General features: G+C 38.3%; 1 protein-coding gene across 32 annotated transcripts in view; it reads right to left on the bottom strand.

The window, feature by feature from the left end:
- The window catches only part of PAK3 (p21 (RAC1) activated kinase 3), a 287,279-nt gene that overhangs the window by 83,516 nt on the left and 185,607 nt on the right, over positions 1–18,156 (bottom strand). For 6 of the 32 annotated variants that reach the window (XM_078362160.1, XM_078362161.1, XM_078362162.1 and 3 more), the window contains one exon: positions 14,141–14,195. The exons of the other annotated variants lie outside the window; for them this stretch is intronic. In XM_078362160.1, coding sequence (XP_078218286.1) covers positions 14,141–14,180 — 40 coding nt within the window. In that variant the 5' untranslated portion in view covers positions 14,181–14,195. The remainder of the gene's footprint in view (positions 1–14,140; positions 14,196–18,156) is intronic. 32 annotated transcript variants of the gene reach the window in all.

Genomic DNA, 18,156 nt, shown 5'->3' with positions numbered 1-18,156 from the left:
TAGTTCAAAATTTCCAAAATCCATTTGAAACAAATCCCCTATTCAAACTGACTTATGTCCTTTACCAGTGTAACCAGGAGGTGTCTAGGGATATTGTGTTTAACTGGCCTTGTTGAATCAAATACAACTTACTAAGGAAGAAATTCATTATACACAAGTCAAGCTAAGGCATACTACTAGAAAGAAAGAAAAGAAAAGCATTTCAGCTCTATAAAGGAGTTATGAATTGTTTGTATGTTAATGATGGCTAATAAATGGTAGGTACTTATTTAACACATTGATATTATTAACCATATCTTAATAGACTCTTCTATTGACAATACCACTGAAAATCAATGATGTTACAAACCTTTTTTATCATTTAAAATAATCATTTCCTATCCAGCACTTTGCTAGTTAAAACCTACAAATTGCTGCTTTTTTACTGAATTAATTTTATTTAGTTCTCAGAAACCTTGAAGCCATTCCTTGGTTTAGTTTTTCTAGTTTGTGGTTATTTTTCCATATTTCCATTACATTCTGTCATATTAGCCATTCAAAAATCATTGTCTCTCAAGTAACAGATTTTTATAGTTACATAATTATAAATAAATGTATCAGTAGCTCATAATTTTAAAGACTATAAAGATATAGTCACTGAATAAATTAAGTTGAGAACTACAGTCCATCTGGAAATAGTTCCCAGAAGGAAGTCACTGTGGAAACATTCTAAAATGGCATCTAGTAGCTTCCATAACACATTTATTAGCAGATCTGAGCATGTATCTCAGGTACAGCTGCATTTCACACTAAAAAAAATAGTACTTACCCTCCTAATACAGGGCAAGTCAATTTACCCAGTTAAAACCAATCAACTTCAGAATTGCCAGGGTGGTCAATTTAGAACATTCTGATCAAACAGATGTTGCCTTGCCCCGGATTACAGACAATACTCAATCATATATGGATTATGTGTTTTATGGGTTACCCATGATAAATTTCAAATTCAAAACTTTTCATGTTCAAAGGCTATTCTTATGGCTTCTTATATCATTCCACTCTCTCTCACTGTTGCTTATCTCCAGCCAGAGGACAGAGATATGGGGCAGAAATATGAAAACTGAAGTAGTGAGAGGGACTATACAGAATCAGGAAAGAAAGGTTGGGAGCAGCGGGACAAGAGACACTCAAGGCTTTGCCTGGCCATGTAGCACATTCAGGAGTCATTTTGAAAAAAAAAATATATGCCATATAACTTACCCTCAGTATAGATTCCACTTTTACAGTGAGCCTACTTTATTGATAAATATTATCCTAACTCAACAGTGAAGTTTAGAGCTTTCTGTTGGTACTCTTACTTCCCCTGTGTCTTTGTGGACTATAGCTACCATTTATACTTGTTCAACTACCATTTTTTACTTGTTCAGAAAGGCGCTCTGGTCTCATTACTCTATTGAAGTTGTGCTAGCCACTCCTACAATCATTGTCTTATTTTTTCTCTTTCGTGATGTCCCATCCATACTAACCATGGCTAGCCACTTCTCTTTCTACTTCCTTGACAATGTGGCCTGGCATTCCTCCTTTCTGAATGACCATTGTTTCTTTGATTGTCATTGCTTTTGCCTTTGCTAGTGCAGTTTTGGCCTTCTACAGTTCTTTCTCTATACTCATTCATCTTGGATTGCCTCCACTCCCACATACTAACTTACATTAGGTAATTCTCTAATCTGTGGTTGGCAGGGATAAATCCACATATTGAGGTACCAAACACTGTATGCAATTTGAGAGGAAGGTTCCCTTTAAGTAAAAAAATAACAAAATTATAAATACAAATATACCGGGGCCCCTCCCAGGGCTGTGGAAGGGTTCCAGGCAAGCGAGGAACTCTGAAGGAGCAGTTTCATTCACTTCACAGTAACTAGCTCTTGGTAAACTTTTTGGGGTCAATCTTCTGAAAAATCGGAAACAAGCTATGGAATTTCTGCCCATAAAGATGCACTATACACATATACTTTCACAGCTTCATAATTCTCTTGGTCTCTGAGTTAAGAGCCCCTACCTTAATTGTACTTCGAATTCTTACAACAACTTGAATTCATGGCCCCTCTTGCCAGTAAATAAACTCTCCCAACTTTTCTATTAGTATTGGCAACACATTTGTAGCAAATTGACTAAACACTCCACTTGGGCTGAGTTATATGCAGAATTGGCTTAACGGTGTTTCCCTAAAAGGCCACCTGACTGCCAATCCCTTATCAGCCTAACTGCAATTTTCTTCACTCAGGGCTAAGCATAACAAAGGCCGGAAGCCCAAGTTTGCTTCTCTTCCGGTGTCCCCTATCTCAGTGAAATGATACCACTAACCACACAGATTGGAGAAGAAGCAAGGCCTTAGGCTCCTCCTCCTTTAGGCAGCTCTAAGCAATGAAAAAAAATTATGATCCCCCTCTCCAATATGCAATTCAAATAAAAACAATCCTAAGGCATAAACAATTAAGGAAGTGCAAAACGTTCTGATGTTCTTACGATGACTGAATCATTTTTAAGCTATATGTCCAAAATTAAACCGTTTACACATTTTGGGTGCTTCTGATTTGCTAGATGCCATATAAAAATGCTGGCTCTGGCTTCTGGGTAATCTAGCACTGGCCCAGCTGCCCAAACCAAAACTCTGGGAGTAATCTTTTACTCCTTCTTTGTTTCTATGCTAATTGATTGCCAAATTCTGTCTATCCTATCTCCTAAACTGGCCTTGAATCCATCTTCCTCTCTTCATCCCCACAAATAACTATCTTAGTTTAAGGCATCAGCATTTCTCACATACCCTCACTGCCTCCAATTTTACCCACTTCCATTCATTTCTCTACTCTGTAGCTAGATCACATTCTTGTCTTTAAGAGGCTTAAATGCTATCCCCTATTACCCATATGTTAAAAGTTCATGCTTCATAGCATGATATCCAAGGGCCTACATGATATGTTCCTAGTGTACCTCTCCAGCCTCTCTATTCTTGCTGTGGGCCCCACTACTTATACACATACAATGCTCCCTACACTGCCAGGTTTTCTCTTACCTCCAAGCTTTTACACATGCTATATACCTAGGCCTGGAAAGTCTTACATCTTATCCTCTCCCCAAAATTTATGTGGATCACTCCTATTAGTCCTTATTCTTAAATACTCACTCTTGGGCTTTTTCTCCTTTAGTAAGTCTTTTCCTATCTCCCATCTGCAAACAAAGCTAAATGGCTGTCCTTTCATGCTCCCGTAGAACGTCTCAGTGTCTACTTTGAGCTTGGTACCATCAGAATAGATTGTTATTTTTTACGTATCTACCTCTCTATCTAAAATTTGAGATACTTGACAATAAATAATGTAATCTATTCATTTTCACATTCCCCAGCAACTAGCTTGAACTGGCACTCTTAATAGCAATCATGAATGGGACACTCACTAAGTGCAAAGTAACTAGGGCTATCTCATTTAATCTCCACAACAGTCTTATGAGGTAGGTCTTATTCTTATCTTACAGATGAGAAAAGTGAGACTTAATGGGTTTAAATTATACACCCAGGGTTACACAGCTGTCAAATATCAGTGCCAGGATTTGAACCTAGGTCCCCATTTTGTCTCCAGAACCAAAGTTTTCAATAGTTACATACTTTATTTATTACACAGTGGCATAAGAAAAAATCTCAACAGATTTGAGCTCTAGCTTTCAGTGTTTAGCAATAAAATAGACCCTAGATGGGAATCAGTTTTTATTTTTGTGTGTTTTTTTAAGATACACTAAAATGTCTGTATCTCCCTGCAAAATTCTGTGAGCACTGGTCATTTATCTTAAAATTCAACCTGGTCAGCTCCCTGGATTGATATCTGCAGAGAGCAGAAGTCCAAAAAAAGTATCACTTTCTAAGTGTACCTCCCATATTCTATTGGAACTCAGAACAAGGCTACAAATTGCCGCCTGGACCACAAACTGCAAACAGCTTTTGGCCTTGAGATCTACTGGGAGTTATGGTTGTAATTCCTGGGGCCAGCTAATCTCTCCAGAATTTCTCATCCGGACTTCTTTCTCTATTCTGCTACCTTGTAAAGAATCAAAAGCCCCTCTAGTCATCTATCATCTTTTACATGCCCACCCCAATGTTCTGCAGGTCTTTTACCACCAAGAGTTTGTCCTGTTAGAAACATTTTTTTCTACATTATCTACTGCTTCCTTCACCTCTTGCCTTAGGTTTTCATACTTCACTGTACATCATTTTCATCTGAGAACTTAAAAAAAAGAGAGATGCCAGAGTCCCACTCCCATCTCCAGAGATTTAGATTCAGTTAGTCTGGGGTAGCCCTAGGCATATTTATTTTTTAAAACTCTTCAGGTATTTCTGTTACATAGCTGGGATTAAGAAAAATGACTCTAGACTCTGCTATCCAACGAGTATACCATTTCCGTAGGTAAGACTGGTGGAGGATGCTCACCTTTCTCATTCCAAGGCTGTTGACCTGAGAGAATGGAGAAGTCAGGCTTTCTCTTTTTTTTTTTTAACTCCAAATGATTTTACGTCAGTACTTCTAAACTTGCCTACAAAATCTTCTCTGTGAGATTATCACCACCTAGTTCTCCTGGCCAAGTGCATTGTTCTCCATTGAGGACTTTGGCTCCCAGGTTTCCTTCCTACATTCTTATGCTACCACCCCTGTGTGAAACAGGATATAAATGGATACCTCCTTCATACCCTTTCCTTATGGATCCTTGATCTCTCTCAACTCTAACGAATTTTATGTCCCTTCCACTTCTGCAATCATTCCCACAGCCATCTTTTAAACCATTAGTTCTCAAGCAGGGCTGTACATCAGAATAACCTGTAGAGTTCCATAAAATACCAATGTCTAGAGCCTACCAAGAACCTGCTATATCAGGATTTCTGGGAAGAGAACCTGGGCAAATAATTTTTTTAAACTCCAGAAATAATGTGCAGCCAGAGTCAAGAACCACAGTTGCCCCCGATCTTTTTATTATCCAGAATTACCCTTTCTCTGAAATACTCAATATTGTTATTTCATTATCTGAGCTCAGCTTCCCATCTAGCTAACCTCGTAATTGTTTCAAGTGCTTACTCCTATTTTACTTGTTCTTTGATCTCGACAAGACCTCCATTTCTAGAAGGTAATGGGGGAATATTAAAACAGGGAAATAATAGCATATTTATGTTTCAAAATATTATTCTAGCTACTTCCATTTTTAGCCAATTTCTCTGCTCCCTTCTGGCTTAGACTCTGCGGTCCATGATGTAAATTGCCCTTATTCCTCTGCCATGGAAAATTTCACTCTTTGACTTCTTGTTGTAATTGTCTTATGAAACCCTACCCTGATAGAATCCAACTATGAAAGCTCTTTACTTCTACATCAAGGCTAACAAGGGTAGCTGGAAGAAAATCACATAGCCATACAGATTGGTTGGTGCTTATCATACTTGGGTATAATTAATGGTGGTTGACAATAATTTCCTCACCCCTTGCCAACTTCCTTTTCTAATCATCGCACCCAATAATCCAGAATTTCAGAACTCCACTCTAACTTCTGCTCTACCCTCTCCTCCCTTACCTTCAGCATATGACCTTCCTTCTACTTCAATGAGAAAAGTGGAGAGACTCCTTTTTTTTTCAGTTGAAAATGTCTTTATTTCATTTCCTGTCCCACCCTTATAAATTTATTTCCACCAGTAGCATCTCCTTCTCTTCTCCTACCTTACTGGAAGCAGATGCCACCTTCTACCTAAAGTGAACCCCTCCACCAATTATGCTTTATTTTTTCTTGTAACCTCAATCTTTCCCTCTTGAGATCACTATTATCCTTAAAAATTAAAACACTTCTGCTGCTTCACATCCTTCTCTAGCTGTTATAGTCTCAGCTTTTCCTTCTTTAGGTTAAACTTCTTGAAAAAGCAATCTAGATTTCCTTAGCTCTCACTCCTCAAACCAGTATAATGACTCCCTGAAATCACAAATTAGCCTCCTCCTTGACCAGTCCTTACAAGTGTGGACCTCTAAGTCAAAACTGACATTGGTGACCATGAACTTCTTGAAGGTAACATTTCCACATCTTCTTTCATGCAACTCTTTTCTAGGGTCTATTTCTGCATTTCTTAGTTTTCTTTCTCAGCCTCATTTGTAGGAGATTCTTTCCGTTACCTCTTTAAATAGTAAGAGGAATATTAGGAGCTGTCCTAGGTCCTCATCCCTTCTCATCAACACACTTCTCCCTTGGGTCATCTCATCCACATGCATGATTTCAATCCCCATTGACATTAGTGATTCTCCATATTTACCTCCAGCCCTGACCTCTCTGTTGCACCCCAACCCCATGTAGTTAACTGACTACTGAACACTCCTATCTAGATGCCTCACAGACCCCTCAGACTAAATATTTTCAAAATTAAACTATCTAATTAACTAATCTAACTAATTAACTGTTTTTCCCCATGTAAAACAACAAGAGGTAACAACTTTTCCTTGTTTCCTACTTCACTCTTCTCCAGCTCTTCCTCTCACCATCTGATTAGCTGCCTAGTTCTATGAATTCTCATTCCTAAGTAGTCCCTCTGCATTGTCCTCTATTATTCCTGTCACTGGCCCTTAAGCCAAGCCACTCTCATTTCTCACCTGTGTGATTCCAACAGACTGACTGCTCTCTGTCCCTCCTGTGACTAGAGTGATATTTTGAAACACAAATCTGATATCATTGCTCTGCTTTAATGTTCCCCCATGCCTCAAGAATCAAATTTAGGCGTCCAAAGTGGCTCCCGCTGGAGGTCGTGGTGCTTGCGAATGTGAGGTCATGAGTTCAAGGCTAACCTGAGCAACCTTATAAGCTCAAACTGATTGGCAAAAAAAGAGAATCAAATTTAAAGCCCTTAGCATGGCATAGATAATCCCTCCAGGATCTGGTCCCCACTTACATCCATAGCCTCTTCTCCTACCCCTTCCCCACTCTCAGGGAACCAGCTTTTCTGAACTACTTGTAGTTGTATTCATAGAAGCTCAACTAACAGCATGTCACACCTATTGCCTTTAAAATGATGCTCTTTCTATCTGGGATGTCACTCATTCCTTAATGGCTATCTCTATGACTCTTTTAAGATTCACCTCAATTCAATAATCATCTCCTCCAGGAAGCCTTCCTTAATCACCCCTTCCTTCAGTCTTGAATAACTGCCCCTCCTCAGTTCTCACTCCTACATATTACACTTACCACACTAAATTCTAATCATTGAATAACTTACCTATGTCCCTGACTAGACCTTCAATTCTTTAACGCCAGGGACTGGGAATTTTTCACCTTTGTACCCCAGCATCTATCTAGCACAGCATCTGACTCAATGTTTAGTGAATAAGCAAATGAACAACAAATGAATGAATGACCTTCATTATATGAAATTAGATCCAGTATATGGGGACAGGTCATGCCTATTTGCTGTTATGTGTTCAAAGAAGAGGAGACAATGATCGATGTCTGCCAAGAGGGCCTAGGGGTGAGGAGTATATTTTAGAGTTGTTTTTGTAGTTGAAGTTGTTATTTGGCGGCATTGTTGCTGTTTTCTCCCAACAGTGGGGATGATGCTGTATTCATTCAGGCACACCTCTTGCCAGGTACCACTTTGGGACCAAAGGCATATATGGCAACATAGCTAGGCATGATTCAAGGTAGATAAAAAAAAAAAACAATTCTCCCCCCGGGATGAAATCCCTGGATGGTACTATGGCTGCCTTCTGAAAGCAATTTAGAAAGCTGTCACCTGAGTCTTCCTTGTAGGAATTCCATTTGTCATCTTCCCCTAAAATTCCTGGAAGTTTTGTTGGGCCTACATAGCTTCCAGGAAAGTGAATTAAGTGAATTAACTACTCACTGGATGTCATATGATCATTTTCAGATTTACTTTTTTAGAACACTTTCTACCTTCTTGGAAACACAGCATGCAGGAAAAGAGAAAGGATGACATAAGAGAGACATAGGGAAAAGCTTTCCTAAATAAATTTAGCCTAAAAGCACAAAACAATAATCAACTTTTTGAAAGCAATGGAAAGCATGCAAAATATTAGGGTATATGTCATAATTTTAAAAGCAACATTTAAAGCCTTGCTTATACAGAAAGCTAAAAGCAAAATATCACATAAAGCACTTTTTAATTCAGAAATAATTTTTCTAAATAAAAATAAACACATAGTCTGGCTAATTCTATGAGGCAAGCATTTTACCACCCTTGCTCTAAAACACAACTTCCTCCTGCTACTGTCCCAGCTTCTTTTACCTTGAATCAGTGAGTCAGTTAGCAACTACATTGAATTGTGGATCTATGTAGTGACAGGTTATGCTGGGTGATTCATTAGAAACTTAAGTAGTATTCTGAACTTGCAATCTAACTGGGAAAATAACCTTAATAAATAAGAAACAGCAACAGATAATACCAAAGAAAATTAGGTGCTAAGTTGGGCAGAATAAAGTAGCATGTCAAAAGAAAATATCACAGAAATCTGTGGTGGATAGTCAGGGCTTACTGGAGGAGGTATGTCTTGAGAAATGGGCCTTAAAGACTGGATACTGAGATGCAAGGGTAAGTCATCACAAGTAGGAAGAACAGTAGAAGTAAAAGCTTGGAAGTAGGGATGTATATTGCATGGTGATGAGGAAATGAGAAGACACAATAAATAAGTAGGGTGGAGGCTTGGAAATCAGGAAGGGAAGAAAGATGATACTGGAGGTAGTAATAAAAAAAAGTGCTGAGAAAGGTTTATGAGTAGATGAATGACAAAATAAAAAAGAGGTGTGAGAAGACAGGCTAGGTAGCTATGTGCTGCTAAGGTACACATGCCATCGTGGGAGCAGGCTTCCAGATGGTTGCTGTTTCACTCAGGTTGAAGAGGAGAATGAATAGTGGGAGTGAAATTGGGAGGACCTGCCTACCACGGTATCTGTTGCCTCTAAGATCACTGACTGGGAATTTCCCACAACCTCGAGGTGTGTGCTTTTGTGTGTGTGTGTGTGTGTGTGTGTGTGATTTCTGCAACTATGTTGAAGATTACCTGCAGATAGGGAACCTTGTCTGATATGTAGTATCCCTCACAAGATTCTGCACAGAACTAGGCACATAAAAAGTAGGCACAACTCTTTTCTGAGTGGTATATAAACAGTTAAAAACATGTTCCAGATTCCGTTATATCTAATTTTTAAAATGAGATAGCCAATAAGTTAGATGTGTGCTCAAGGTCAGAATGCAGCCCAGATTTGTGCATTGGCTAGATACACATATGTCTCTATCCTGTGGTCTTCCATTAAGTCCTTTGAGATAAAGGAAGCCTAATCAAACATTCTATTAGGAGACTTGTAGTGAAGGTGCTGGGGTCGAGGCCCTCCTGGGAGTTACACTTATCCCATAATCCTTAGCTTGACACCAGAAGTCCTTCTCCTTTCCACCCTTTGTCCCCCTCACTCTGCCCAGGTGCAATCTGTATTCATTCAGTGTTATATATTCCTAAAGCCGAACAACTTTTGTAGACACAGGGACCACTTTGCCAGAAACAGTGGAGATGGCTAGGTTAGAGATCTGTCATATTTAAATGCCAATTTTTCATCTCAATATTCCTTAGCCTTGATCTGCGAAATCCATATTTAAAGGATATAGAAGTATTATTAAAGGACCATCCACCTCCTATGGGTGACATCCTGTATTTTCCTAACAAATGATCCTTAGTCACTCAGTTACTCTTTAGCTGTATGATAGATGCTTTCGGTGGTTCGTTGATTTCTCTGTTTCTAAGAGGCTGTCAGTCAGTGCCCCAACCAGGTCATTTACAAAATGTTGCCATTGTGGCTTATAAGAATTAAAATGCCTTAGCTACCGGAAAGTGAATTAAGTACTGTAGTTGTTCCTTCATTTTTAAAAAAATGCCATTTTTCTCCATCCTCTGATTTGGGGGTCACAGAACACACCATGCCATAACCCTCCTTAGGGATGTCTTCTGAAGCCTTCCTTATACTTGGGTAACAGTAAGTATCTCAGAATAGTTCTTCCTATGACACCAGCAGCCCTGCAGGTGTAACAGAGGCAGGCACTCATTTGTGAGAGCAATAGTTCCAGAGGGACTGACTTCTGCAAAGCAGGTTCTAATCCCTAAGACATCTGCTCTGTAAACAAATATCCTGTTTGAGGGCATATTACAAGAGGGGACCCACAGGAATTTCTTAACTCCTGATTTACAAGAAGTACATTTCCCTTTACACAGGGAAAGACCAGTTCTTTCGTTTACACCTGATTTTTTTGGTATAAAGAATATCATTGTGTGGCCCTACAAATTTATTTTTTGCATTGGAAATATATGTAAGTGCTACGTAGTAACTAACTACAATAGAAAGATAGGCATAAAAATAGATTTTATTGTTGGCGCTAAGTATTTAAAGCAACTGACAGTACATGGTGAATAAAGAATTTAAAAAGAAATTCCACATAACAGACATATTTCTGGCTTAAACTCAGCATCTTGGGCAAATACGTATTGATACAGCACAGAAAAGGAAGGTGCTGATTAAGTCAGTAAGAAGATTAAAATATCTTTTACATACTGGATTATGAATGAATCTAAGGGGAGAGATGATAGGTGACTCTTGTGTTCTATTTGAATAGTCCATATTTTTCTTTTTTACAAAAGCTGGTTACTTCCTAATAGCAAACTAGCCCCTTGGAGGTAGCACTTGTCAGGATAAAGGTATGACTACTGCCCTAACCACTGAGCCACCTGGGTTCTACGTGCTTCTGTAAAAATCCCATTTTTGCATATTCCATTGGCTGAACCCTGTTTACAAAACAAGTTAGGTTACTCTCATTTTATGGCAACCAGTACAGTGTTCAACTACCACTGGGCTAGGAGCTGGGGGATCCAAATTCTAGGTCTCCCTTGCTTTGCTATTAAGTAGTGGAGCGACTTTGTGGAAGTCATTTAGCCTTTCCGAACTTCTGCCTTCCTCTGTAAAATGGGAATAACCCCTACCTTACCTCCATCATAGGAAGTTTGAAGAAGGTGACTGATATGAGAGGTTTTGAACATTATAATACATCTACAATGACCTTCCAAAATACATCATCTTATTAACAATATACTAAGTAACACGGTGTCTATGTTTAGACCTGGCACTTCCATCTTATGAGTGACATCCTTGGAAGTATAACTACTGAGAAAAGAGGATTAAACTGGGCCACTTTAAACATTCACTGCTCTTATTATAATATCTTTTATTGTATTAGCAAATCTCAGAAGCATATAGTTGGGAAGGCCCATTGTGGAAGATCCGTTCTCCTGCTTCTTGTAGAACGTGCTAAAGCCATGAGATATCCAATGAAAATTCTAGAAAACTTCACTCTTAGTAACTCATAGCATCCAGTTAGCCAATCTGGAATTTATGTCTAGTTCCATTCCCTCTGGTGGAGTATTAAGCCCATTTTCTTCTGCTAGGTCTTCAGTGGCTGTGGAAGAACAGTATATGTCCTCCACAAATTAGCAGGCTTTAATGTATAGATAAAAACTCAGTGTGGTACCTGATTCTGCAAGAGTGGCCACAAGCCCAATTCACAGGTCAGATGTTCCATGAGGATGATGGGATGTGGGAGGTAAAATGATAGACACATGTGAGCTCTTCTAGTCACCCCCACTCACACATGCAAACAGCCAGCACCTTCAGTGGTGTCATCTTCAAAAACATTCAGCAGCAGTGATCATTCTAAGAAATCATTAGGAAGTTGCCTCTTACTCATCTCCTTCTAGGCAACACATACTGGTTCCACTTTCATTTGCATTCAATTGACATGTGCAACAATTTCGATGGGAAACATTTGAAAACAAAAAGAAAGATGAGGCAATGTCCTAACCAGACACTTCTGATCATGTGGATAATTATATAGTGTAAAAGTTTGAGGAGAAAAAGGAGGCCTCATTTGCTTTAAGGGAGCAAGCAACTTCATATCCCTTAGACTTTGTCAATTTTCCTCTTCTTGCCACATTTCATTTTAAAGTGTATCATCTACCTTCACGTTTGATACAGCACTCTTCTGTCTTCCCCTTTTATTCCATCCATCCGCTGTATCTTCTCTACCTCCTAGTCTCCCTTTCAGTCATTACTTCCTCTATTCATTTCTCCCTGTTGCTTTTTTACCTTAGTGTATACATCTCCCAGTCCTACAGTTCACACTTCTCTTGGATTTGACTATCTGGTGGTTTTAGGGGGCTACCATATTTGTGCCCAGTTTCCCTTTCCATTGGCCTTAAAATGGAAGAACAGACACTGGTAGATAGGGAGGGTGTGTCCTTATTCCACCTTCTTCCCATTTTAACACAGGCTTCCTAGTAGTAAAGGAGTAGTATGAGAGACTCTTCTAATGGGGCATAGCACTGACCCTAGAGGACAAGCAAGATGCCATGTCCTTCAGGTTTCCAAAAGGGTAGGACAGTGATTTCCGAAGAGCACTCTTTGCTAAGCTACATGGGCTACGTTTGCAGAAACAAGAATGTAAGCACCATTCAGGATGTAGCAGTGTCTGATACCTGGCTTTCTGATAACAGAACCCTGAATTAATTGAAACTCTTATACATTTTTGGTGCAGTGATAATAACTTTGAGCTACTGCAAGATCCCAAAGGGTCTTCAGCATCACCAAAGAAAGATTGCATACTGTTATCACACTAAGTATATTTTATTGTGCATTAGTTAGATGAAAGTTAGTAATATGCATTGACCAAAACATTTGATTAACAAGACCATAAGGATAACTGAGAGTTTTCTTTAATATAATTGTTGTGTAGCAAGGATTCTTGCTGTGTAGGGTATATAGCAGATGACATACTCTAGGAATTAGAACAATATATGTTCAATACAATAACAAAACTATATAGTACTTTAAGAACTTTTCACATATATGAACATACTTATTTAGAGCTTCAGCTTTCTAAAGAAATATGTAAACCTATAAAGTACACACCAAAAAATAACCTAACCTACAAAACACCCAAAGCAAATGTTAGCATATCTCTATTATCAAGTATATCTTCTCACCATCATTTCTTTCAAAAATATGTGAGAAAGTTCTTTCTTTCCTTTTGAGTGGCAATTTTTTAAAGTCCCCTCATGTGAAATTCAAATATGTTTCAAAGTACACTGCCATCTTCTTGAAGAAAAATGAAAGCCACTGCTGGCTTTTAGATGCTAGGAACATAATTTACCACATATTCCCTTTGTCCCATTGCAAGGTAGTGTAATATAGTAGAATAAGCATAGGGTTTGGAGTTAGAGAGATTTGAGAGCCCTCTGGCTTCTGTAGTTTGCTATAACTCCAGGTTGTCTAATTAAATGCTTTGAGCTTAAACTGCCTCATCTGTAAAAAGGGCATAATACAGAGTGGCTCTAAGTGTTAAATTAATACATGTAAAGTGCCTGGCACATAGCTTGGCACCCAGTAACTAGTCAGTAAATTGTAGAATACTTTCTATTTGTCTTGATTTGATTTATATACAACAATTCCCTCTTATGCCTCCATGAGGAAGGATCATCACATTCCCAGGTTCACCAGCTCCCAAATCTCTCTAGATTCCCCACAAATAAAATACACATGAACTGTGCCCTCTAAAGACACAGCCCTTTACACAGCATTGCATATCCTCTGAAACACACCTAATGCTCAAGTGCAGCAGAAGACACAAGACATGTAAGCATACTTCAGTAGACACAGACATCACACAGAACAAGTCACCTCTAAATGCAGCCTCGCAGCTTCACCTGCTTCTTTCCAATATGTTCTTCCACGCTTCAAGTCCTTAATATTGATTATTTTTGGAGGGACTATGCAATTTTCAGAGTCCTGGCTGCATTCACTTGCCTCATGGTTTTTTCCTTAATGGTTTATTTATTAATGTATTTATAATATATTTATTTATTCATTTGTGTGTTTATTCTCCACCATGTTCCAAAATGGATGTCAGGTGGCTTACAAGAATACACAAAATACAACATGATAGCATAAAGTCAAAGCAGATAAGAAAGTAAAAGGAAATAACAAAAACAATAAAGATAGGAACACGAACTGGAGCCTGGCGGAAAGCTAATACAAAGTGCATACATACCGTAGAGTCCCATTACAAGTGCTATGCATGGACCACACATTTGGCTCCAAGCTTTCTAGTAGCCAACAAAAGAGAAACCTGATCAGTCCCACACTTCACAGGGTCCATAAAATAAAAGCAATCCATATGGTTAGGATATCCCTTTCCTGGTCTAAATCCTGAAAACTTTTCTACAGTACAGTATAATAAAATGGTGGCAAATTGTACCCCCGAAATTGCTCTAACACCAAATTTCAGCTTTTGGAACAGTTACCAACAAAATAAATCCTCAATCTTAAAATTACGTCTACTATTTCTTTTGTTTTCTTTTATCTATCTCTTGAAGTTCTCTTTAGTCAATGACACGTAGATATTAAAAGGACTTCTTCAAAAACAAACAACAAAAAACATCCTCTGATATCACCAAAGCAAATATTTTCAGTTAGGAAATAAAATCGACATTGTGAAATTATAATGGCCAAATTTGGAAAAACCCTCAAATATCCAACAAAAGAAAATGGTTAACTAAACCATGATGCCATCCTATGGTGAAATATTATACATCATTGAAAATGATGTTTACAAATACTTTGTTAAATATTCACGATAGAAATGTTAAGTATAAAAGCACAAAACTGTACACATTATAATCCTTTCCATGTGAAAATTATATATGTGCATATATAGTCATAGAAAACGTCAGGAAATAAATCCACCAAAACATCAACATTGCTTCTAGGATTTGTGATTATGGGTGGTTTTTATCTTTTTTCCTAGATGCTTATCTTTATTTTCCAAGTTTTTGACATTGATGAATGATTTATGATCAGAAAAAGAGGTACTAAGAAGAAAAATACCAACTTAGTTACCTCTGGCTTATAAAATTATAGGCAATTTTAATTTTATTTTTTAAATTTTCTATAATTGACATGAAAAGTTCCAGTTAGGGAGGAAGTTACTTATTAAAAAAATAAAAGAATAAAAGAATTCAAAAATCTAGTTTTCTCAGTTGTTTGTCAATAAGGTCCAAATGCTACAAATATAATGATATCATGGTTATTCAGCACTTCCTAATTTTACTTTTAACAGCCATCTGGTACTTAGAATTATACCCAATTATCACAAATATTGTAGTATTTGTGCCAGATATTACCATCTTCACTTAACAGGTGATGAAACTGAGAAACCAAGTGACTGGCCCAAAGTCACAATAATCAGTGGCAGAGCTGAACATGAACCCAGGTCTCAAGAACCCAAGTCCAGTGCTCTTTCCATTAGTTCACTACTGACTGTGGTTAACCAATTACCAAGAGACAGGAACACAGAAATAGTAGTCCCTCCTTCCCCATGAGAGTCAGGTTCCTGAACAACCCCCAAGATAAGAGAATGCAGCTGAGGAGATCATGATATTGGAAGGGGGAAAAATTGGGCAAAAATGAGGTCACAAGTAAACTGTTGGAAATCCTCATAAATTCTTTTATGCAGGTAAACAATAACAACAGTACATTACATAAAAAGAATAATGAGTTTACATAGCTTAAATCAGTAAAAATGATAAGCTTTATACAATTTCCATTTAGATCCTGAAACAATTTCCAGAGGTGATGAGGATATATCTCGCACTCATTATGGTAGTGGCAAAAGTGGGTAACAGAGAAGCAATGAACAGAAGTGGACTGTTAATTCATTCAAATCATGGATGGCTATACTCTCAGAGTCAGTGCAGCTGAATCCTGAAGTTATAACAACTTGCTTGGGCTTTATCTCTATCAAGCAAGTGAATTTAAGTGGCCCTTCTAAAGAAGCTTTCATCTTCTCAAGTCCTTTTTGAAGACACCTTAGCACTTCTGTATGGAGTTCAATTTAATCATTCAATCTTTGTCTGAAGGTAACTTATTAGCTGTCCACTAAGAGTATTTATATGGTACTACTTGCTAATTTAGGCTTTTCTGAGGTTTCTTTCTTCCCAATTTAGTGTTTTAAAAAGACCCTGGCCGGGCGCGGTGGCTCAAGCCTGTAATCCCAGCACTTTGGGAGGCCGAGGCGGGTGGATCATGAGGTCATGAGATTGAGACCATCCTGGTCAACATGGTGAAACCCCGTCTCTACTAAAGATACAAAAAATTAGCTGGGCATGGTGGCATGTGCCTGTAATCCCAGCTACTCGGGAGGCTGAGGCAGGAGAATTGCCTGAACCCAGGAGGCGGAGGTTGCAGTGAGCCAAGATCGCGCCATTGCACTCCAGCCTGGGTAACAAGAGCGAAACTCCGTCTCAAAAAAAAAAAAAAAAAAAAAAAGACCCTTAGCACCTTTAGAGTCTAATTAAATCAGACTTTGAAAGTGTTTTATCAGCTGTCCAGCAACAGTATTAAATGGCACATGATTTAAGTTCTATTGAAGATAGTTCCTGTCCAATATGATTATGTTTGAAGGCATCATAGCAACTGTTTATAGAATTCTGCTACATCACTCAAGCTTTGAACAGGTAAGATTTGACACATGTAAAGATGCCAATTTTAATTACCTTCTTACGGAAGTTTTAATCTTGTTCTAAAAATTTTGCTCCTGTTTCTCATAGCTGTGTTTGTTTCCATAGCCTCCTAATTGTCTTCATCAACACTTGTCAAAATAACCTCTGGAGTCAAGAAACTTCCTGAGGATCATCCTCTAGCAGCATTAACTTGAATCAGTGTCAACAGGTTCAGATTCAACTTGCGCCAATTATTGCTCTTGTGCCAAATGTTCATCCTTATCCATAGGATTTTTTTTTTTGTCTTTGGGAAGGATCGAGGAAAGATATTTTCCCTACCTCTATCCAAGTCTTCTCTCAGGTCACATTAATGACAGGCTCTGTTATGCTATCTAATGCCTCTTTGGGAAGTTACAGCCTGAAAACCCATTAAAAATCAACAGCCAAACCTTCATTAAGGTTTGGTAATGCCATTAGTAATGGAATCTCATGTACCAGGATCTTTAGACAGTGGAAACTTTGTGAGATTTTGAACAAAGTTATATATTATTTTAGTATAAGCCTTCCTGAATAGCCAGATCACATAGTGATCAAAAGACTGAAGAATCTGAGACATGTGGCTAGTTACAAAGACACTCTTCCCATTAGGATGCATATTGGCAAATGTACTTGAAGCACCAAATAGCGTCAAGCATCAGCAGGACTCTAAATTCAAGCTATTTTTTTTTCCTTTTAAGTAGTCTTGAATGTCCACAAGAAAGTACTGATCAAGCCATCCCTTAAAGAGAGGAGGATCCATCCAGGTTTTTCTGTTTGCTTGCCAGTACACTGGAAACTTGGCTCATTTATTTTCCCTGAGAGGGTTTGGGCACAGTTTTCTACAGAGCAGCAAGCGTTTCACTATGAGGTCACCTGAAGTACTGGCAAAAAAAAAAAAAAAAAAGGAAATGTCAGCCTCTCTGATTTTGCTGACCTCAGCATCAGTGGGCTCTTGCTCTTCAGAAGTATTCAAAAGTTTTGAAAGCTTGACTGACATTCTCAATAGCACTAAAGATTTCTGCAGGCATGTAATCTCCTTCTTCAACCACTTCCTGAAGTTATGGTTAATACAACATGAGAGCTACAGGAACTAGTGGTTTGTTCTTCTGCACAACTGCCAAATAAGAACTGGTTTCCACGTTATGGTGCACATTAAATTCCTCAAACCATCTCTTACTCCCAGCAAATGTTTTTTCTGGATTCATTTCAGTGTCCAAAAAACATGTCTTTGAAAACTCCTCTTGCAGGGTCACAGATCCCTTGAATGGAATGTGGTTCATTATTCTTTGGTTTATCTTCAATCCAGAGGTTTAACTTCATTTCCATATTTTCCATCCTTGGGTCATGAAGAACAAAGCATCTTTTAAGTTATGTCGGTGTACAAGAAGCAGTACTGGCCACACTAATAGTTTCAGCTTTCTTTACGGTATGAATTGCAGATTAACACTATTTAAGTGACCTACAAAGCTATTTATTTTACCTAGAAGAAACAGATTGAGAATGTCCTGTTTCTCTTCTAAAGACATTA

Source organism: Callithrix jacchus, chromosome X (assembly GCF_049354715.1).
Source record: "Callithrix jacchus isolate 240 chromosome X, calJac240_pri, whole genome shotgun sequence".
Lineage (NCBI taxonomy): Eukaryota > Metazoa > Chordata > Mammalia > Primates > Cebidae > Callithrix > Callithrix jacchus.
Note: the sequence above shows the minus strand (reverse complement) of the source record. Positions and strands in the feature narration are given on the sequence as shown.